The 18,372-nt window shown below is 37.9% G+C and overlaps 2 protein-coding genes and 1 long non-coding RNA gene across 4 annotated transcripts in view; 2 read left to right on the top strand and 1 right to left on the bottom strand.

Moving 5' to 3' along the window:
* Window positions 1–440: 440 nt before the first annotated feature.
* dctn2 (dynactin 2 (p50)) lies at window positions 441–12,428 on the bottom strand. The gene is made up of 14 exons (XM_004068682.5): window positions 12,195–12,428; window positions 11,815–11,883; window positions 7,805–7,901; window positions 7,213–7,274; window positions 6,892–6,990; window positions 6,400–6,560; window positions 5,593–5,746; window positions 5,301–5,366; window positions 4,478–4,516; window positions 4,293–4,370; window positions 3,795–3,866; window positions 3,582–3,684; window positions 2,993–3,084; window positions 441–1,199 (listed from the first exon to the last, which is right to left on the bottom strand). The coding sequence occupies exons 1-14, from the start codon at window positions 12,228–12,230 to the stop codon at window positions 1,113–1,115; spliced, it is 1,215 nt and encodes a 404-aa protein (XP_004068730.1). The 5' UTR covers window positions 12,231–12,428; the 3' UTR covers window positions 441–1,112.
* LOC144992141 (uncharacterized) lies at window positions 5,249–5,570 on the top strand. Its single transcript, XR_013655954.1, has 2 exons — window positions 5,249–5,387; window positions 5,483–5,570. It is a non-coding gene; the product is annotated as an uncharacterized LOC144992141 (long non-coding RNA).
* Window positions 12,429–13,265: 837 nt separating the features above from the next.
* kif5ab (kinesin family member 5A, b) overlaps window positions 13,266–18,372 on the top strand; it is a 78,513-nt gene continuing 73,406 nt past the window's right edge. For both annotated transcript variants that reach the window (XM_023954895.2, XM_078947091.1), the window contains exon 1: window positions 13,266–13,918. In XM_023954895.2, coding sequence (XP_023810663.1) covers window positions 13,790–13,918 — 129 coding nt within the window. In that variant the 5' untranslated portion in view covers window positions 13,266–13,789. The remainder of the gene's footprint in view (window positions 13,919–18,372) is intronic.

Below are 18,372 nucleotides of genomic sequence, written 5' to 3'. Positions count from 1 at the left end.
GGATTAAATGTGTTGATTTTGAATGATAATCCAGTGCGTCGTGGGTTTCCTTCAGTTCCTTGCACTCTCAGTAAATATTTAATCAAACAAAGGTTTTTTTATCTTATTCACAAAACTGCATGAGAATGGGTTGAGTGGTGTTTTTGATGGACGTGTCCAGACGGAACCACTGGTACAGAAAAATCCTGGGAATCTGAATCAAAATTTAGCATTTAAAAAGGTTGGAAAATTGTCTGAAAATGAGATTGTAACCTTTCTTTCATGTCCAACGTGGGTCTGTTCAGTTTTTCTAGTGCAATGCTGCCATCTAGCGGTCATAGATGGCGAAGACAACTTAAAATGAGATGTCATTTTGACAGCTTGGAGAAAATGTTTTTTAATCAGAAGCGTTTTTTTTCCACAATACTTAAACTGTACACTAATTGTTCTTCAGTCATGAATTTTCATTTTTAGGTTTTTATTGAAAGTCAGTTTGTTTTTTCACATAAACCAGATTTTTTACAAACAGCTTTGCTGAAGATCCAAAATCCCCCAAAACTAAAGGAGTCATTTATACTACATTTGAATTTATCAGCCTCAGTAACCATAACTTAACCATATTGTTGCAGACATTGCATTGCAAAAGCTGATTTAGAGTTTTTAGGTCATTATATAATTACAAGCAAACAAGTGTGAAGAAATGTTTCCGTACACAAGCATACAGTATTTACAAGCTTTCCTTCCATGACACGTCAACCTCACTGACTGGTTTGCTAACTCAACCTGATGGACAGTCTTTTTCAGAGAAAAAACAATGCTGAGTGTTTTAATGTGTCCACTTTACAGTACAAATCCAGCAGATCAGAATATTAAAAACAATGCACTCTAAAACTGAGTAAACCCAATAGGCGGCTTCAACCAGTGGCGTGCTGGGTTTGGTTAAAGAAAACTGATTTTTATATATGAAGTTGAAGCAGGTGAATAGAAATGAGAGTACATTAGGGGAACATTTGGTGGTCTTAACATTTTTCCATCTTTGATGGTCCACTTCTCCTCCTCCTCCCTCCCAGTGCTCGCAAATCAATGCTTTATTTATTGTCCATGGATTCTGGGGTTTTGGGCTGAGCCACACATTATTTAGAAAGCTTCTTCATTCTCTGATCTAGTGCTGCAAAGTTCTCTTCAATAGCCACCAGGTTTTCCTTCATCGTCTTCTGAACCTGGAAGAGAAGACGGACAAGCAGGACAAGTGAGATCTGGAGCTGCATCGGGGGGGAAACCCCTCCAAAAAAAAAAACAACGTATCAAATGATTCCTGCGTCAAACTCAGAACATGACAGAAGTCTGCTTCTGGTTGCTGTGCAATCAAGCCTTTCCCATAAGCGCTTCTTGATCAATATTAATATACTGATTAGTCAAAGTTTAGCCTGTAAAGTTAAGAAAAAAAGAGCAGCCATAGAAGCAGCTGGGATTTTTAAAGAACACAGAAAATGATACACACTTGATATAATTCAACAAAAATCAAACAGTAGAAAACACCAGTGTTGGAAATAAATACAGTTAATAACACTTAGATTTCTGCTTAAATAACTAATTTTTAACCTCCTAATAACCAAGCTAATATTTGAGTTAATATTTAACTGCGCTTTACACACGTAGTTAAGCAGAGTTAACTACTGAATCTAACCCAAAATGTGATGTCCACATGTGGACACCAGGTCTTAAGAGGTAAAAGGATAACCTAGAATGAACACTTTAAGACCCACTCTGATCAAGAAAAAAAAAAGGTTTTTTGGTGTTTTAAACATGTTCTTGTAACATTTTTTTTAATGATAGAGGACATATATAAAGAAAATTAAGCTTGAAATTATTTTTCGTCACAGAAATTGTAAAGAATCATGAGCAGAGAAAAAAATTGCTGTTTGAAAAAGATTGTAGTTGTGACAGAAAATACACTGGATGAGTCACAAACTCCCTGCTCCTCTCCATTCTGATGCATCCACTTGCAGACAAATAGATCCATGAACGTCTTTGTTTTATTCGTCTGCGCTGGAATCTGGACCAAAACTGTACAGCTGGATAGCTCCAATATCGCTCACCACCTTTGTTGCACCAGTAATGTTAGTTCAGGGTTTTAAGGGGCTGTAGGATAGTGGGAGACAGTGTAAACAAATGGATGATAGGAAGTCGAGGGGGCTTACTCTGCCCCAACAGTCCCGCCCACAACTCAGAGCAGAATTTCTGATGAACTTTTGCCGCTCTGCATAAACTACGTCCTAGAAAATGACAGGCTTTTTGATTTTGGCTAAAAACAACACAAGCATCACTAAAAGACCACTGGGAACGCTTTTAAAATAGATAAAAAGATGATGGGGTGAGACTTTAACAAAAGACAAGTAAAACATTTTAAAGCTAGAGTTAAAAAAACAACCACATTTTAGAAATTAATAAAATATTAAGAATCTCATTAAAGCTATAATACATTAAAGAGTAAAAATGTTTTTTCCCCCGCTGTAAACTTTTGTTTCTAAATGATTTATCAGTAATTTGTTTTGCTCTGTTGAGGGTCTGCGATGTTTGTTCTATATTTATATCCTTGTATTTCTGTCAGGAACACTTGAGCCGTAAAGGTTTAAGGCGAATGATGCGTTTGATTCGTCTCATCCGACTTTGTGGGAGAAACTTGAACACTTTAGCTGAACAATCAGGCATTTGTTACAAAAACTAAAGAATTCAATTAACCACATAAATGCCAAATAAGCTGGATTGTGTTTTTAAAACAAGGTTTACAAAACTGATACCCTGTACATTTAGTTTGTGCCTAAATACTAATCCATAGTTTATATTCATGCTGGCCTCCTTGTTTCCATTTTTTTGTTTTAATCTGAGAGGGTTGGTCCTACTTTCTTTTAGTTTTTTAAATCTAGATGAATATAAATCTTTCCACACACGGTTCCTGTGTGAACCTTGTTCCAGAATGCCTGTAGGTGCTGGTGTGTGGTCCAGCTCCTACCTGTGTTAACAGAGTGCTGTTGTCTTTCAGAGAGTTGTTGATCATGTGCTGAGTGGTGTCCAGGTGGGTCAGCAGCTGGCCGAACTGCATGGCTGTGAGGAAAACAACAAAGAATGAAGGGAAAATGACTTCAGTCAAAGAGTGAAAATCAGCAGGAACATGGACCCCGACTACCTAATAGAACTGTCAGAATCGTCTTTCGTATTGAAACAATGGATTTGGTAAACCAAACTGGACATTTGATGAAATGGCAGCAGAGAAAGAACTGATGACGACTTCTTTCACTTCTTAGGGCATCAATGCAGTTTGGTTCATTTCCTTAATGTTAAGAGATTTGCCTCAATCTTGTTATAACATTTTTTTCAGATCAAATTCAATGGTAACATCCCATTTTTCTGATGGAACATCCAAAATGTATAAAAATAATTCCTCCTTCAACTCTCATTGAGAACCTTTGTATTGCTCTAACTCCTGGAAAATGGGCAGAAATGTTGTGTTTTCTCAAAAGAGCTTTTTAGTTTCAGTGATTTAGTTTCCTGATATGCGAGGGAAAATCCCTGAATGTAAATAGAAGGCATCAGACTTTGACCTTGTTCATGCAGCTCCTTCACAGCCACCAGCCTCTGCACCACCTGTGGTATGGAGGTGGAGACAGCGTCCCACTTCTGAACCACATCATACAACTGCGACACCTGAAACACAGACAACCCGTCAGGATTCCTGCCATTGGCCATGGAAATAGCTTTACTCTTCAGAGGGAGTTCCTTTTTGTCAAATTCAGCACAGAGAAAGCAACTCTGACCTTGTTTTGTGTTTCAGCATCTTCAATTGCTGCTTTGTGTTTCGCTATCTCGTTCATTTTCCCAAGAACACTCTGGAAGGCAGAGACAAGCGCGATGAAATGCAACAAGACAACAGGAAAACACCTGAGAAGCAACAACAGCAGAACCTGCTCACTGATTGGACGTCGGTAGGATTATATTCTGTGTTTATTGAAGGTGTTGCCGTTCTCCACAACAATGTGAGGAACTGTGAGAAGTCAGCATCTTGTTATTCACAATGGAGGCCATTTTTATTTTTTTATTTTAAGACAACCTTCTCATTCACAGGGAATCGATGTGCAGGAACTCTCAATATGCAAAACAACCTTTGGTGGGGGTTTCTTTACTCTGGTACGACAAACTTGTTCTTTTTGAAGCAAAAACACAAGACATTGAGCTTTGGAATGAACATTGAACAGATCTTTTTGTTCATAAGGCTCTTTTGTCCCTGAGGCGTGTGCTGTGGAGGTGGACTTTACCTGCAGTCTTGCCTCCACTTGATCCAGAGTGGCAGAGTCCAGAGCGCTGACTTTGGCCTGCAGGATCTCTATAGTGTCCTAAGGCAAAAAATAAAAACTTCAGCTGCGGTTACAGTTTCAAAGTTCAAACCAGCAGATTGCAGATTTGTTAACTTAGTTCATAAAACTGTTTTGGGACTTTTTACCATCAAATTGACTCCTTGCAGACCAGCATTCAGAGGTCCCTATGATGTCCAAACACACAATAGAATATTAGCAGAGGTTTCATAACCCTATAATAAATGTTTGAATTTCCTTTTGTTCCGATCTATACGGCAACATGGGCAAAAAGATTCTTCTGGATTTAGAGAAACACAGAAAAGATGACAAATAATGAAAACTACTAACATAAAAATCTACCACTTTACTTTTTTAATTATTAACTGTTGTGAATTCTCAAACGGAAAAAAAAACATTTATATCATCTGTTTTTGGAAACAAAGCAATTTCTTTCCATCCATCCATCCATTATTTTAAAGCAGAGTAACAGAAAATTGCAGTTTTTAATTTTAAACTGCTTTTTTCCACACATCAGAAACTTCTTAAGTCTCACACCCAAAAATATTTACAAAATACCATCTAGCAAAAGGACACATTCTGTCTTTTTTTTATCTAATATGAATGATTTTCTGATTTTTTTTATTAATGCTTCAGAAATTCCAATAATCTTGTAAAGAAATTTCAAAATAACAGATTTGTCTAAATTCTTTCTGCTAATAGTAACCCTTTTCACATTTTTTTGTTGTTTTAGAATACTACTAATAATTGTCTACTTCTAATATTCAATTTTTATCCAATTATTTAGAGACTCTGCCAATGTTCTCTTAAAAAGGTACAAACTGCTCAGCTTTTCCTTAACCAAGGTTTTTTTTACCCTAATCTAGTGTTTAGGAGATATTAAGCTCAAATGAGCGTGGGAAATATCCAAGAGGACATGTTTGTAATGAAAGTGTGAGAATCTGTAGGTACCTGCTTGTTTGATCCTGAGCCAACAGCAATCTCCAACTCAGCCAGGCGCTTCTCCAAGTCTGTCATCTACGGATGGAACAGGACAGCGTAAGGCTGGCAGAGAATCCCACAAGACACACAAAAACACCTTCCATCTTTTCTTGTGACTGCCAGCAAACATTTGAACATTTCCTGTTTTTTAGAAATGGAACGGCACGTCCAGGAGTTCAGACAACCGAAACATTGGCTCAGCTGTGACTGCTGCCATCCCACCACTTGCGCTCTCTCATCTCCAACCTCATTTCCAAGTCACCTTGGCAGATTGATTGAATTTCTCCTGCTCCGGTCTGCTGTGTAACTCGTAGAGCACCACTCCGTCTGGAGCTTTTGCCGAAGCAGCAGCTTTGCCGTCTCCTGCGGTGCTGCCATGCGGGCCTTTCGCCACTTCCAGCTGAGTGAGCAGACGTCTGAAAGAGAAGGAAGGCAGAAAACAAAAGGAGCGTCATGCAGATCGCAGTCCCATCTGTTGGGTTTTTTTATTTGGCGTTTCATAAGAAGACAGACTGAATATGAGCATCTTGAAATTGTAGGACTTAAAGAAGGAAATATCTTTTAAACTGGAGCCTGACAGTTCACAGACTGGCCACTAGGGGGCTTGAAGACGTAAGTAATTCATTTTGATGCCAAAAACCTTCATTTTAACAAATATACGTGCAGTTCTTTTTTTCCAACATTTTTTCAATTTCTATGGTTAGACTCAATTTCCAGGACAACAGTTCAAGGAGGTGCATTATAGATTTAGAGTTTCATGAATCTGACCTCACAAATGTGAACAAATTGAGATGAAGCGTTTTGATTTGTGATCAATAAATCCTCAGCATGAAACTGGCCTTACTTGGTTAGTTTAAACTATTTTCAGGCTTGTTTGTTTTGGATCTATGCCCTTTTTACAGAAAGGTCAATGTCTGACAATATAATGTCAAGATGATGAGGACTTTCTCCAACACAAATCAGTGGGTAGTGTTGTTTTCAACAGATGCATGAAGATGAGCTTCTGACACACAACCACAGGAATCCATGCACTTCACTATTCTAGGCAAACAGGATGTTCTCATCTCACCTAGCAAGAGCTCCATCTGGATCAGCTAGGTTGATGTGTGCCTGTGGTCCCAGCAATGTGTCAAGATGGGCAGACACCAGCTGTTGTTTAAGCTGAGCCGCCTGCTGTGCAAGAACTACTGGCGTGAGGCGCTCCTCTGCGCTACTTTCCGTGGCGGCAGCCTGGAGGCAGAAGAACACAAACAGCTCGAGCACCTGATACCTACGTGGAAAGAAATCAGCCCCACTCAAACGGAGAAAGGAATCTTTTTTTTTTTAATATCATTTTTGAAGAAACAGCTGAAAAACCAAAGCCATGTTGGGTTAAATATTTAAAGAAGAAATGTTAGATTTTCTTTAATGACATTTGGTTGAAAAACAGATTATATTCAATAAAATCAAACTTCTTCTACACACAGTAGAGCTGGTATGTTTGTGTGTGTGTGTGTGTGTGTGGGTGTGTGTGTGTGTGTGTGTGTGTGTGTGTGTGTGTGAGCCTTGCTAGCAAAGTCACCTGGATGGCATCCACCTCCTGGGTGAGTTCCTGGATCTCGTTCACCAAACGCTGATACTTCTGTTGTGGCGTCTCCTTCACCCCACAGCCCTCGCCAAGCTAAACAACCAGGACAGGGCAGAGATGACCTCAAAGACGGTCTAGTTCTGACGCTGTGCAGCAGAACTGCCATCCTGTTACAGTCATGTCTCTATCCTCAACAATGATGAAGAAGGTGCGCTAAACAGAAAGATCCGCTTGGTACTCCCAAAAGGAATACTTACAACGTTTAAAACAAGAAAAGGAAAGATTCAGACTTGTTTCCTAACAGGAAGGACTCACAATTTCAAAGTTTCCAGACTCATAGCCCACTCTTCTGCTTTTGCTGATTCTGTCTGAGAAGTCTGTAAAAAAACAAAACATATTTTAAGTTTTTTTTGTGGCAATAACAGATTTGTTTTGTTTCAAACGAAAAACCTGAATTGATCTCAATGCACCAAGTGAAAATTGATAGAAGAAAAACTCGAGATATTTGATATATAAAGGAATATTTTGCAATTTCTTCAATATATCATATTTTTAATAACATATTTATTTTTTATATGTATTTTAGCAACGCCAATGATTTCAACTCTTTGATTTTATTTCCAGCTATAAAGAAAAAAAGACTTTTCTAATGTTTTTGCATTCAAATAGGTGCTAAATGAAGGTCATTTTGGAGCCAACGTTGTTTGATGTATATTTGCATCAATAGGCATGAAGGGGTTAAAGCTATTTTAAGCTGCTTTACACAAACGCTTGTTCCTAGTTTCATGATTTTTGTGGGTTCTGAGCATACAGAACCCACACAATACCACTTATTGTAGTATCTTCTGCTGTAATAAAAGCCAAATAGAACCCAGAAATATATCCATGTTTAAATGTACACACTCACCAAGTCCTTTGGTGTTGACATGCTTGTCCTTGAACTTGTCATAGGCTGCATTGGGGTTAACCACAATCCTCTCAACGCTGTCACTGCAGAGCTCCTCCTGTGATGGAAAAGATCACGTAAAGATCCATAAACAATCATCCCAAAGGTGACAGATGGAGAAAGGCACACCAGACCACAACACTGAGAACTGAGATGTCAAATCTATGCAAACGTCATGTGAAAAACATTTTTTTTTTTAAACGTGCATAATTCATGCCCCAAATAAGGATTCTGATAGATCTTGAACACAGTAAATTACACATCATCACGGATGATTCCCACTGACATTCAAAGCAACTGCAGATACAAATCATACACCTTTGCAAACCCCTCATGCATGGATGGACATTTGTTTCCAAAGAAGGCAAGAGGAAACAGATTAATACTTTACAGCCAGGATCGTTTTATATATAAAGCACCATTTGCAGAGTCTCATTAAAGAAAACAAAATGTACCTTCATCATAACTCAATAAGTTCAAACAACAGAAAAAACAAAAAAAATCAAAAGCACAGCCAAAGACCACCTTATTCTTCTCTAAAGGACAGATCTCAAATGAATGGATGGTTACATTTAAATCATCAAAATGATCTAGAGATCAATCAGTGGGGAACTAGATTCTAGAAGTAAGACACATACAAATAAATGATGACAGGAGTGAATGACACACACAGCTGCTACAGGAAGTTGCTCACAAACAATGAATTCACAAACATCAAGGGAGGGTAGTAGACGACACTGAAGTTGGCTTCCGATTCGCGGGGGCACTAAAGGAACATTTCACTGCATTTTTCGCACTAAGATCACCTTAGACCAGGTCCTGTTCCAAAACCACACAACCTGGACTGCTCAAACCTGGATTCAATTATGATTTAGATTATAAAGAACACATTAAACACAGTTTCTGATTTGGGAAACCTTCCGAGCAGCAAGTTGAAACCTTTATTTGATTTCTCAAAATGAGGAAGGGAGAGATACGAAGGGAGAGAAGATAAATGAACAACAAAGTAAGAGTTGAGTGAAACTGAAATGGGAAGAGATGAGCATTAAAATGTCAGGGTCCAAAAAGAGAGAAGTTATGTTACAAGTTGGTTTGGTCACGTTTACTTTATGATAGGTTTATGTTTATATTTTTTTGGCTTTCCTGCTTGGAAGGTTTCACAAATCAGAAACTGTGTTTAATGTGTTCTATAGTATCTAATGCATAATTTAATTCAGGTTTGAGCAGTCCAGGTCGTGTGGTTTTGGAACAGGACCTGGTCTAAGGGGATCTCAGTGTGCAAAATGCAGTGGAATGTTCCTTTAGTGCCCCCGCGAATCGGAAGCTGTGAATCGAAGCCAAGTTCAGCGTCGTGGGTAGTAGGGTGTGGGGAAGCGAGGGGGTAGCTAGGCTCTTACCAGCTCCTTGGGTTTCCAAAGAAAATTAAAGAGAAAAGGGAGAGAGAAAAGTAGGAGGGGAGAGAAAGACAACACAGATTAATGTGGTTATCACATGCCATGCACACCACACCAACGCTTGGCCCAGGGTTGGAAAAGATCAGAAAGAAAGCAGTGTTCTGAGGGTCAAGACACCTCCAGACATTCTCTACCCACAGCTACGACTGATTAGAGAGCTTTCCTCTGTACTCTTTTCTTCTAGTAAACAGTTTTTACATTATTCATCTGGATTAGAAAAAGTATGTCAAACAGAAAACGTAAATGACTGTTGTGAAAGAATTAAAATATGATTAATTTAGGACAAGTTTGAATGCACTGAGCTTAAAAGTCTTAAACTCAACAGCAATTTTTTTTTTTTACTGGTAAATTTTTAATTTTAGAACAACACATTTTTTTTGACATCTTTAGAAAGATGTCAAAAAGAAAATAAATAAATGTATGATCCAAAAGTAAAGATGCATAAGTTTTGTTCTTGTTTTTGTAAAGTAGATGAAAGTATGCAAACAGTTATGATGGTCTCATACGTGGCTCATTTGATTCTGTTTTGGACAGAAACTAATGTGTTGCTTTCTTCAAAGATGTAAATAGGGTAGCTAAAAAAGAAATAAATAAAAATAACTAAATAATAATAGCAGGCAAATGCAAAAATAGAAACAATTCATGAAGCTATAAAAAAAGTCAGGCCTTTAGAACATACAAAGGCCAGGTATCATAGCCGGAGCTCATTTCTAATTTGCATTATGAAGAAGATGAAGTGGGAAGGGCGCACAACAATTATTTATGAAGATGATATTTCAAACTGTAAATATGTCAGATCTTTTACATATTAAGACAATTATTCTTACTTAAACCCCAAATTTCCCGCGTTTTGACATGATTATAGTAAATGTAAATGAGGAAACGAAAGGGGCAACACCATTAAGATAATCCTCACCCCAATTAATAGATGCAGAAAAGCAAATTCAAGATTACAAATAGGAAGAGAGCATGCATGACAATGATCTCTGAGGAAAAATATGGATACCGTCTTACTTGTACACACTACGCTCCAACATGGGGAGGGGAAGAGTCAAAACAATGGAGGAATTAATATGGAAACAAGGACGAAAGGTTAGGACTCACTTTGCTGGTCTGTCGACCCTTCTTATAGTTTAAACCAGGGGTCACCAACCCTGTGCCCGCGGGCGCCAGTGCGCCCGCGAGCACCCCTTGTGGCGCCCGCAGGGAATGCACCCAAAAAAAATCTTTTTTTTTTTTTTTGAAGCAACAAACATAAACAAACAACCACGGCATGTCTGTCAATGACAAAAATATCAATTTTGAGATAAAGGAAGACAAAGAAAACCCAAATATGTAAACAAATATAACTTAAAAAATAATCACTAAAAGTAAGGGTCTATTACAAAAGTTTAAATAGATCAAATAAATTACACAATTTCTGGACATTCTTATGATTCATGTAATGTAAAGATTTTGAGAATAGGTTGAGGTGGTTGAGTAATCCATTAATGTGAGGATTTACATTCCTGTCTGTTTCTATTTACATTTATGTTTAAAAAGTTAAAATTAAGTTAAAGTTTTAAAGGTTTAAAAGTTTAGCTTTAGTGTGTTCAATAAATATTTATCTTGTTCGGCTGCAACCTAAAATCTGTTTTGAAATTAGGCTCCCTCTGCAACTTAGTTTGACCCCCCCCCCCCCCCCCCCCCCCCCCCTGTAATACGAGTCTAGAAAATTCATGCATGTTTTTGTGTGTAAAATGAGCAAATAAAAATAGGGCACACAAAAGGAAGTCCTTCAATTGTGTTGTTTTTTTTTTTGGGGGGGGGCTAGGAGGTTTTTAGTGGCGCCCTTCATACCACTTGGTGCCCATGAAATAGCCCTCGGTCTCAAAAAGGTTGGTGAACCCTGGTTTAAACTAACAAAGGAACATCACTTGTTACTTCCAAACAGAGTTATACAAGATAAAAAAAATTCCTGCAAACCCACTGGGAACATTTTTTTTGTTTTAGTCATAAGATCTCCACCATTAAATGAACAGAAAGTCTGGTTTGTGAATCTGTCTACAGACTATGTGATCAAAACTTTATGTGTTTCTAAAGGCTGATTATCCACTCTACATGACTGTTTCCTGTTTCTCGTTGTATTCGTGCAGACATGCATTCTGGGAAATAAATACAGCAGGTACATGAATGACATGAATAGTTTAAGAATATTGGGTAGGTCAATTTATATCACAACATTACGCATATAATAACATAAAAAAGCAGTAAATGGTTTTAACTGAGCTAACACAGTACAGCAATCAGCAAAGTAGACTTCTATTAAAGGGGGAGCTTAAATTGTTTAAAAATACGTTTTATAAAATTGTGATCTACGATTCTGTATTCAGAAATCACAACATTGAATAATTGTTTACCTTCCACATCTGCTAACTACAATAATGCATGCCTCTTTTTATGATTGGTAGTTAGCTTGTTAGCAAGCTAGAAATGAGCGAAGCTATCAGTTCATTCAAAAAAGGTGCACTGACTTACCGACTCAAATTGAGCCTGGTCATCTTCCGGAAGGTCACCTGTCTCATAAACGTCCGGCTCGTTAAATGCCTAGAATGACAACATTATAAACTAAGATAAGATTAAGTTTGTTCAATATGATGCTGGTTGGCTGACCAACGCCCTGACACTCGAGTCCGAGGATCACGAATTAGCCAAGTCTGATGTGGCTAAAAACCTAAAATGCACAATTAATCTAACTAAAAACACACACTCATTTATTGACTTTACTTTAGAAACACAGACAAAACCTATAGAGAAAAAACAAATATTATACGATGCGATGACAGTTAGCATAACTGTAAGCTAGCACTGCCGAATAGCGATTGGGTATAGTCCAGCTGCTAACTTTAGCAACTTACAATTCCAGGTAGGTTTGCGTATTTTGGATCAGCCATTGTCAACACAAAATACAAACGTCAACCGAGTGCCAATAAATATATTTAAAGTTCTTAAAATTAGTAAACTGTGCACAGACTAAAGAGCTAATGAACGATGAGCCAGCAGTATCCACTGTGGGAGCGTTGAAGACTTATCGCTAGCTTGATGTGATGGAGGGTGCGCTTGATTTTTCTCATCTCACTGCCGTTGTGGGCGGTGCCGTGTAAACCTTACTGTGTTCCACTGACAAGAGGCCCATCAATGTACCCAAAACAAGCAATTCTGATGACGTCATGCGTTTTAACGCCTGAAACCATAATAATGGGCTCTATTTTCTTTTCCTTTCTTTCTTTCTTTCTTTCTTTCTTTCTTTCTTTCTTTCTTTCTTTCTTTCTTTCTTTCTTTCTTTCTTTCTTTCAGAAATAAATAAATAAATAAAACAGCTTCGTGTTTTTCCAATGGTTTGTTGTTTTATTCCTAATCATTAATATATCCCTTTGCCGTTAGTTTGAGTAAGCCCTGGCTGCAGCCTGCAGAATGGGTCAACATAGGCTGCAGCCAGGGGTAGTTGGTTAGTTTTGATCACGTTGCATTTCAAGAAAATGTCACACGATGGCGCCAAAGAGGCAAGTTGAAGTAGTTGATCAATGGACCAGAGATGGTCGATTGCAGTGATGAGTCACTCTGTCAAATAAAACAAATTGTACAAACCATGTTGTTCAATTCTGGGGACTTAAAAGATAGTTAAGGGGAAAATAGTTAATTTTTTACAGATTTACTCTTTAAATAGACAAAGTTACAAAAAAGTAGCAACGTTTACACATTTTTACGACCAAGGGTAACTGACATTGATGATCTTTTGAAGGAAAAATTTAGATATACTATCAAATAGATTAACAATTGATTAGTCCTTCGTGTGTAATCAGTTACTACTGTTTTATCACATCCATGAAAACCCCATCCCACTTAAAAAAAATCATTCCGATGAGGCAAAGTGTTCACGTGACCGCCAAACGCAGAGGTAAATAAGAATCAGAGTTTTCCTCCTGCCGCTGCTCCACGATGCTCTGCCGAGCTCCGTGGCGATGATGCGCGTGGCTGGTCTCTCATCCGCCACGCTCCGCCCCTTCCATTGAGAGCGCAGTGATGGCAGTGATGCAAGGCATGTCTCTGAGAAGCCCGCAACCCATCCACACAGACTGGACCACTTTGGACTCTAAATATCTCCATGTCTCACTATGCCTCCCTCTTCTCTGCAGCTCCGTTTTGTTTGAGGACATTTAAAACAAGAAAACACCGTCAAATTGATTTTTTAATTTTTGTTTCACATGTCTGTAAAGATTTTGCATCCTAAAAAACTCGTAGTTATCCATTCTTTCAAGTGCTTCAACAGTCTCGCTTTGCATTTGTGTGGATATTTTAATTAATTTATTTTTTGCGACCAAATGGTTCTAGCGGAACTATAAATTTGCATCTATTTTTTTATTATCTTTGTATATTCTCCTTCTTTTTATTTTGTATTTCTTATAATCACTGAGCATTTGCTGGTGCTACATTCACTACTTCATCCTAAACCATGGCTGATTCCAACGCTGAATGCAACATCAAGGTGTTGTGTCGATTTCGCCCGCTGAACCAGTCTGAAATTATCCGCGGAGATAAGTTTATTCCAGTATTTCAAGGAGACGACACAGTCATTGTCGGGGTAAGTTATTTCTGCTTATCCCCCCCCTTTTTGGCCGGATTGCAATGCTGCTTATGGATGCTTACTATCTCATGCCAAATGCTGGACAGTTTGACGAGCATCATCCAGGACTTGATCTGAGTAAAGCCTTCATCCTTATGATGAGCGTGCAACAGTATGGTGTGATGTCCTGCTCCAAGGGATAAATTGCACTGATCAATTAAAAATGATCTTTTACTAAAAGAAAAATGAATGAATAGCCATTTAAAGTATTTAGCTTGTTCTCAATATAAAGTCATTAAACTGCATATAATCCTTCCATAAAACATCTGTTCTCCCTCTATCCAGAGGGAATCTGGTCCTCATCTTTCTATTCTGCAAAATCTTTACTCGGATCTTGGTTTTTTAGTGTCTCACCCATCTCCGATAATTGTCCCCCTTTGCTGATGTATGTTTTCAGCCAGCCTTTAATGATCTGGTGAATTATCAGGTGATTCAAATCTAATGAGAGCCATCATTATGCTCTGTGGGTTGATTCAGATCTCTAAATGGATTTTGGTTTTGTTTGGATGCACCCTGAAGAGCAGTTGGTGATAACAGTTGATGCTTAGAAACCATAAAGTAAAACTAACATTGCTATTAAAAGGCTGATGATCAGCCTGTTAAATGGAGCACCTAAGACCGAGGTTAACAATCTGTGATTCCACACAGGGAAATAGAGGATGCAAGGGGAAAATGTGAGGTCTCAATTCAAATCCTGTATGGGGCTAAGATGCCTGCAATCATGTTTTATGTGTAAATCAATAATAATGATATGCATGCACACAGTCAAATGTGCATCAACATAAAAATCAATTTTTAGAAAAACACCTGCTTTTTTCTCACTCACACAAACCACACATGTGCACACAAAAAGGGAGAGAAAAAGAAGTCCACACCCTTTTGCCGTTGACTTCAACTAATGACTGGGACGGCAGAAAATCCCAACCAGCCTGCATTGTCTCACAAACACAGACACGTGCACACTGAGACATGTGCACACACATGACACTATAGTGCAGCTTCTTGGGTAAGACATGCCTGCAGGACTTTCTGAAAGGAGATTTATTATTATAGTTTCATATGTGGAATATGAAATTATTCAGAGTTTGAAGATGAGAGTTTGATTTTAACAGTTTGAAATGACTAAATTCTAAAGAAATGAGTAGAAATAAAAGGCGACTTGTAGCGTTTCTTTCTAGGTCTCATTAATTAGATGGTGCTTTAAAACCCGACTAATTAATGTGCTCAATGGAGAAAATGCACACTTTGTCCTGATGAATCTTGGAAGTCATTTTGCAGACAAAATAATAAACTGCAGAGATAAGTGTGTTATGTGTCTTGAAAGTACCCATCTTTACATTTCATCACAATGTAGCCTGTGACTGCAGAAGGTTCCAGACCATGAAAGTGTTAAAGTGTGAAGTTTGATGCATTTTAAGTCCCCTCACATGCCCCTCTTCCCTGTTTGCACGGATGCTGTCTCAGAGGCATGAGTGCAGGTTTTATCTTTGTGGATGTAATTATTTCAGATGTAGAGGATACATTTAGGAAGTCTTTAGATGTGTAAATGTGTTCAGGGTTTGTCGTCTTATTCTGGGCTGTTGTTCCTCTTGCATGAGTAAGTTGTGAGAGAACGCGGCTCCTGAGAGTTGAACTGTTGTCACATCAGATCGGGGTTTTAAATATCAGGGCCAACAGGCGAGCAGCGACACTGAAAGAACCTTGTAGGAAGAAGTTAATGCTTACATTGTGGAGACAGGTAAATGCAATTCATGCCAGACTATCACTTATAGCCCCCATATTTGTTTGTTTCAGAGAACTCCTTCCAGAAATTGTTAACCGACATGGGCAGAGATTTGAGTTGTTGAGTGATGGTGGAGCTGCCGCTTTGTGACAGGCATGAGGAGACTTGAAGAGATTAAACTTTGACGAAGATATTTATGTGAGCGGATCTGATGGACAAACATCTCCAGAAATGAGAAATTCAGCACACAATTAAAAGAAAACACACACAAAAGGATGAAAGAGCAATTATTACACTAATGTTTTTGTGAAAATCTGCTTTGATACTTGCTTCTGTTTTCACTGCTGCAAGAGCTGATGAGGAACGTGGATAGAAGATGAAGAAAACAACACAAGTCTGATTTCTGAGTCAATGATTTTGGCGATTTAGTCTTTTTCACTGAACCTCTTGAGACCTGACATCCACATAGGAGGACACCACATTATTACCACTGTGGTTGATTCTGATTACTTGGGGCCCCGTGACTACAAAATAAAAAGAAATCACATCAAACAAGAGCTCGGGTCTCAAGAGGTTAAAAAGTTATTTTAAAGCATTTATAATTATTTGTTCATGCACAAATAATGTAAAAATGGTCTCTGACATTCTATATTTGAGGCTTCTAATATGAAGCAAAACGTTTTTTATCGCATGCTATCATTATTTGATTAACACAGCTTTATTTTTCTTAATTTGGCCACAACAAATACTAGTAATATTAGTTTAATTTATGAATATAGTCTTTCAATACCATAATAAACAAAGAAAAACTCCATCTTTATCACAACAATATCACAACTCTAAATTTATTTCCCCCCACATTTTTTTCCTTTTTGCACTAAAGGACAGGAAATATTGTCACAATGAATTATTCAATTAATTTTTTTTTCCTATCAGAACTGTATTTAGTGCTTTAATATATATCTTCTATATTTTTCAAGTATGAACATCCATATGACAAAGCTTCTCCCGTTGTTTTCTGAGCATTTATATGCATACATGTTTTTCTCTGCAGCCACACAAGGCACTGTGGTAGTTCAGAGTTTTGCTTAAGCGTGTGCAGCTTGGTTAGAAGTTGAACCCCCAGCAATTCTCACCAAATCTTCCTGAGATGTTCTTTAAAGCAGCACTCATAATTTAACCTTTACAATCTAGTAGATCATTGATACGATATAAATTCAATGATAGACAGGTGTGTGTAAGCTGTGACATTTGTGAATACTGCAGCAAAAAGTTTATTAAAAAAACATTTTTTTAAAGTAGGTCAGAAAAATATCATGAAAAAAGGTGATTGGCTTTGGGCAAGCAGTTATTTGAAATGATTGAATTACCTTTTTAAGTCATTTTTGAAACCTTTTTTAGTCTTTCTTCACTTCAAAGACCAAAAGGATTAAAAGATTTATGCATGTATGCACTGTGAAACCACAAATATACAAATAATGCAAATAGTAATTCACCCCTCCCGGGCTGCCTGGGTCCGGTGCCGGGGAGGTTCCTGGCCTGGGGGGGCTCTCCTCCCCTCTCCTGGTCTGGCTGGTCTGGCTGGGTAGGATCTGGTTCCCCTTATGAACACACGGTTCACTTTGGCAGCATGCATGTATCTCCACCCCCACATGCACGTGCACACTGCCACACTGCTCCCTGTCTGCTTCATCCCTCGTCCTAACCCACAGTGTATTGATGGACAGATGGTTTCCACTCATCTTAGTGTCAGAATTTCACCTTTGATGTAATATTTGTCTTTCCAGCAGATCTGGTATAATTGTTACAGCTTAAAATAATAACTTATTCAAATCAGTGCTTGTATCCCCCACATTCTCACCTCTCTTCCCTTTACTCTCTTCCACCCCACCCCCCCTCACATTCTTCTCCTCTCCCTCCCCACACACACTAAATGTAACAAATAAATAAAAAATAATAGAACAAAAAGGGGTTTATGCAAATCTACACCCTGGTTTCTCGAAGCTATATAACCTCTTTTTGTGATAGTAAAAGCTGTCCAACACCAAAACCCTTCAGCTCTAATCTGTTTGCTCAGCTGTTGGACAGAACAAGTTAAGAGGAAAAAAAAATAGTCATTCATCTTTTATGCGTTTTGTGCTAGTCTATCTGGTTTGAGCATTAAAGCTGAAAGTATGCACAGTGTCATAATTATTTGAACAGTTTGCTAAAAATATATTTACCAAACTGTCAGTGGGTAAAAGTCTTAACTCCTCATTGTCATGATCTTTAACCCTTTCATGCCTGAGTTTCTTTCCAGATATATAAAATAAAAATATTATCAGTATTTATACTATTCAAGGTGATGCTACATTTAGTGGAGTCCTGGAATAAATTGTGAATTAGCAACATACAGCGTGAAGAGGTTAAGACCAATGCATGGGTTTGGTTCAGTTTTTAAAGAATAATAACGGAGAGAAGTATGGCCAAACTTAATGATTAGCAAATTAAAAACACACTGAACCGGCATGACTCCAAAATAAATATGTGCAGTTAAACTGAATAAAACATTTCGTTTACTTTTACATGAAACAAACAAAATATAATAGGTTATTTTATACTATTACAGTAACATTCTCCTAAATGAGGTTTAATTCAAAATCCCACACTGCTTTTTTAAACTTGAAATAATTCCAAATGTTGCAGTTTT

Source organism: Oryzias latipes, chromosome 5 (genome assembly GCF_053564925.1).
Source record: "Oryzias latipes strain Hd-rR chromosome 5, Olatipes_Hd-rR_3.1".
Lineage (NCBI taxonomy): Eukaryota > Metazoa > Chordata > Actinopteri > Beloniformes > Adrianichthyidae > Oryzias > Oryzias latipes.
Note: the sequence above shows the minus strand (reverse complement) of the source record. Positions and strands in the feature narration are given on the sequence as shown.

What these genes read in the sequence shown, in the direction of transcription:
- dctn2 (XM_004068682.5), bottom strand. Translation starts at nt 12,230, where the DNA reads ATGGCTGATCCAAAATACGCAAACCTACCTGGAATT. An exon ending in GAAGGAGCTGCATGAACAAG is followed by an intron (nt 3,085 to 3,581) that starts GTCAAAGTCTGA and finishes TTTTCCTCACAG; the next exon opens with CCATGCAGTTCGGCCAGCTG. An exon ending in ACAGCACTCTGTTAACACAG is followed by an intron (nt 1,200 to 2,992) that starts GTAGGAGCTGGA and finishes CTTCTCTTCCAG; the next exon opens with GTTCAGAAGACGATGAAGGA.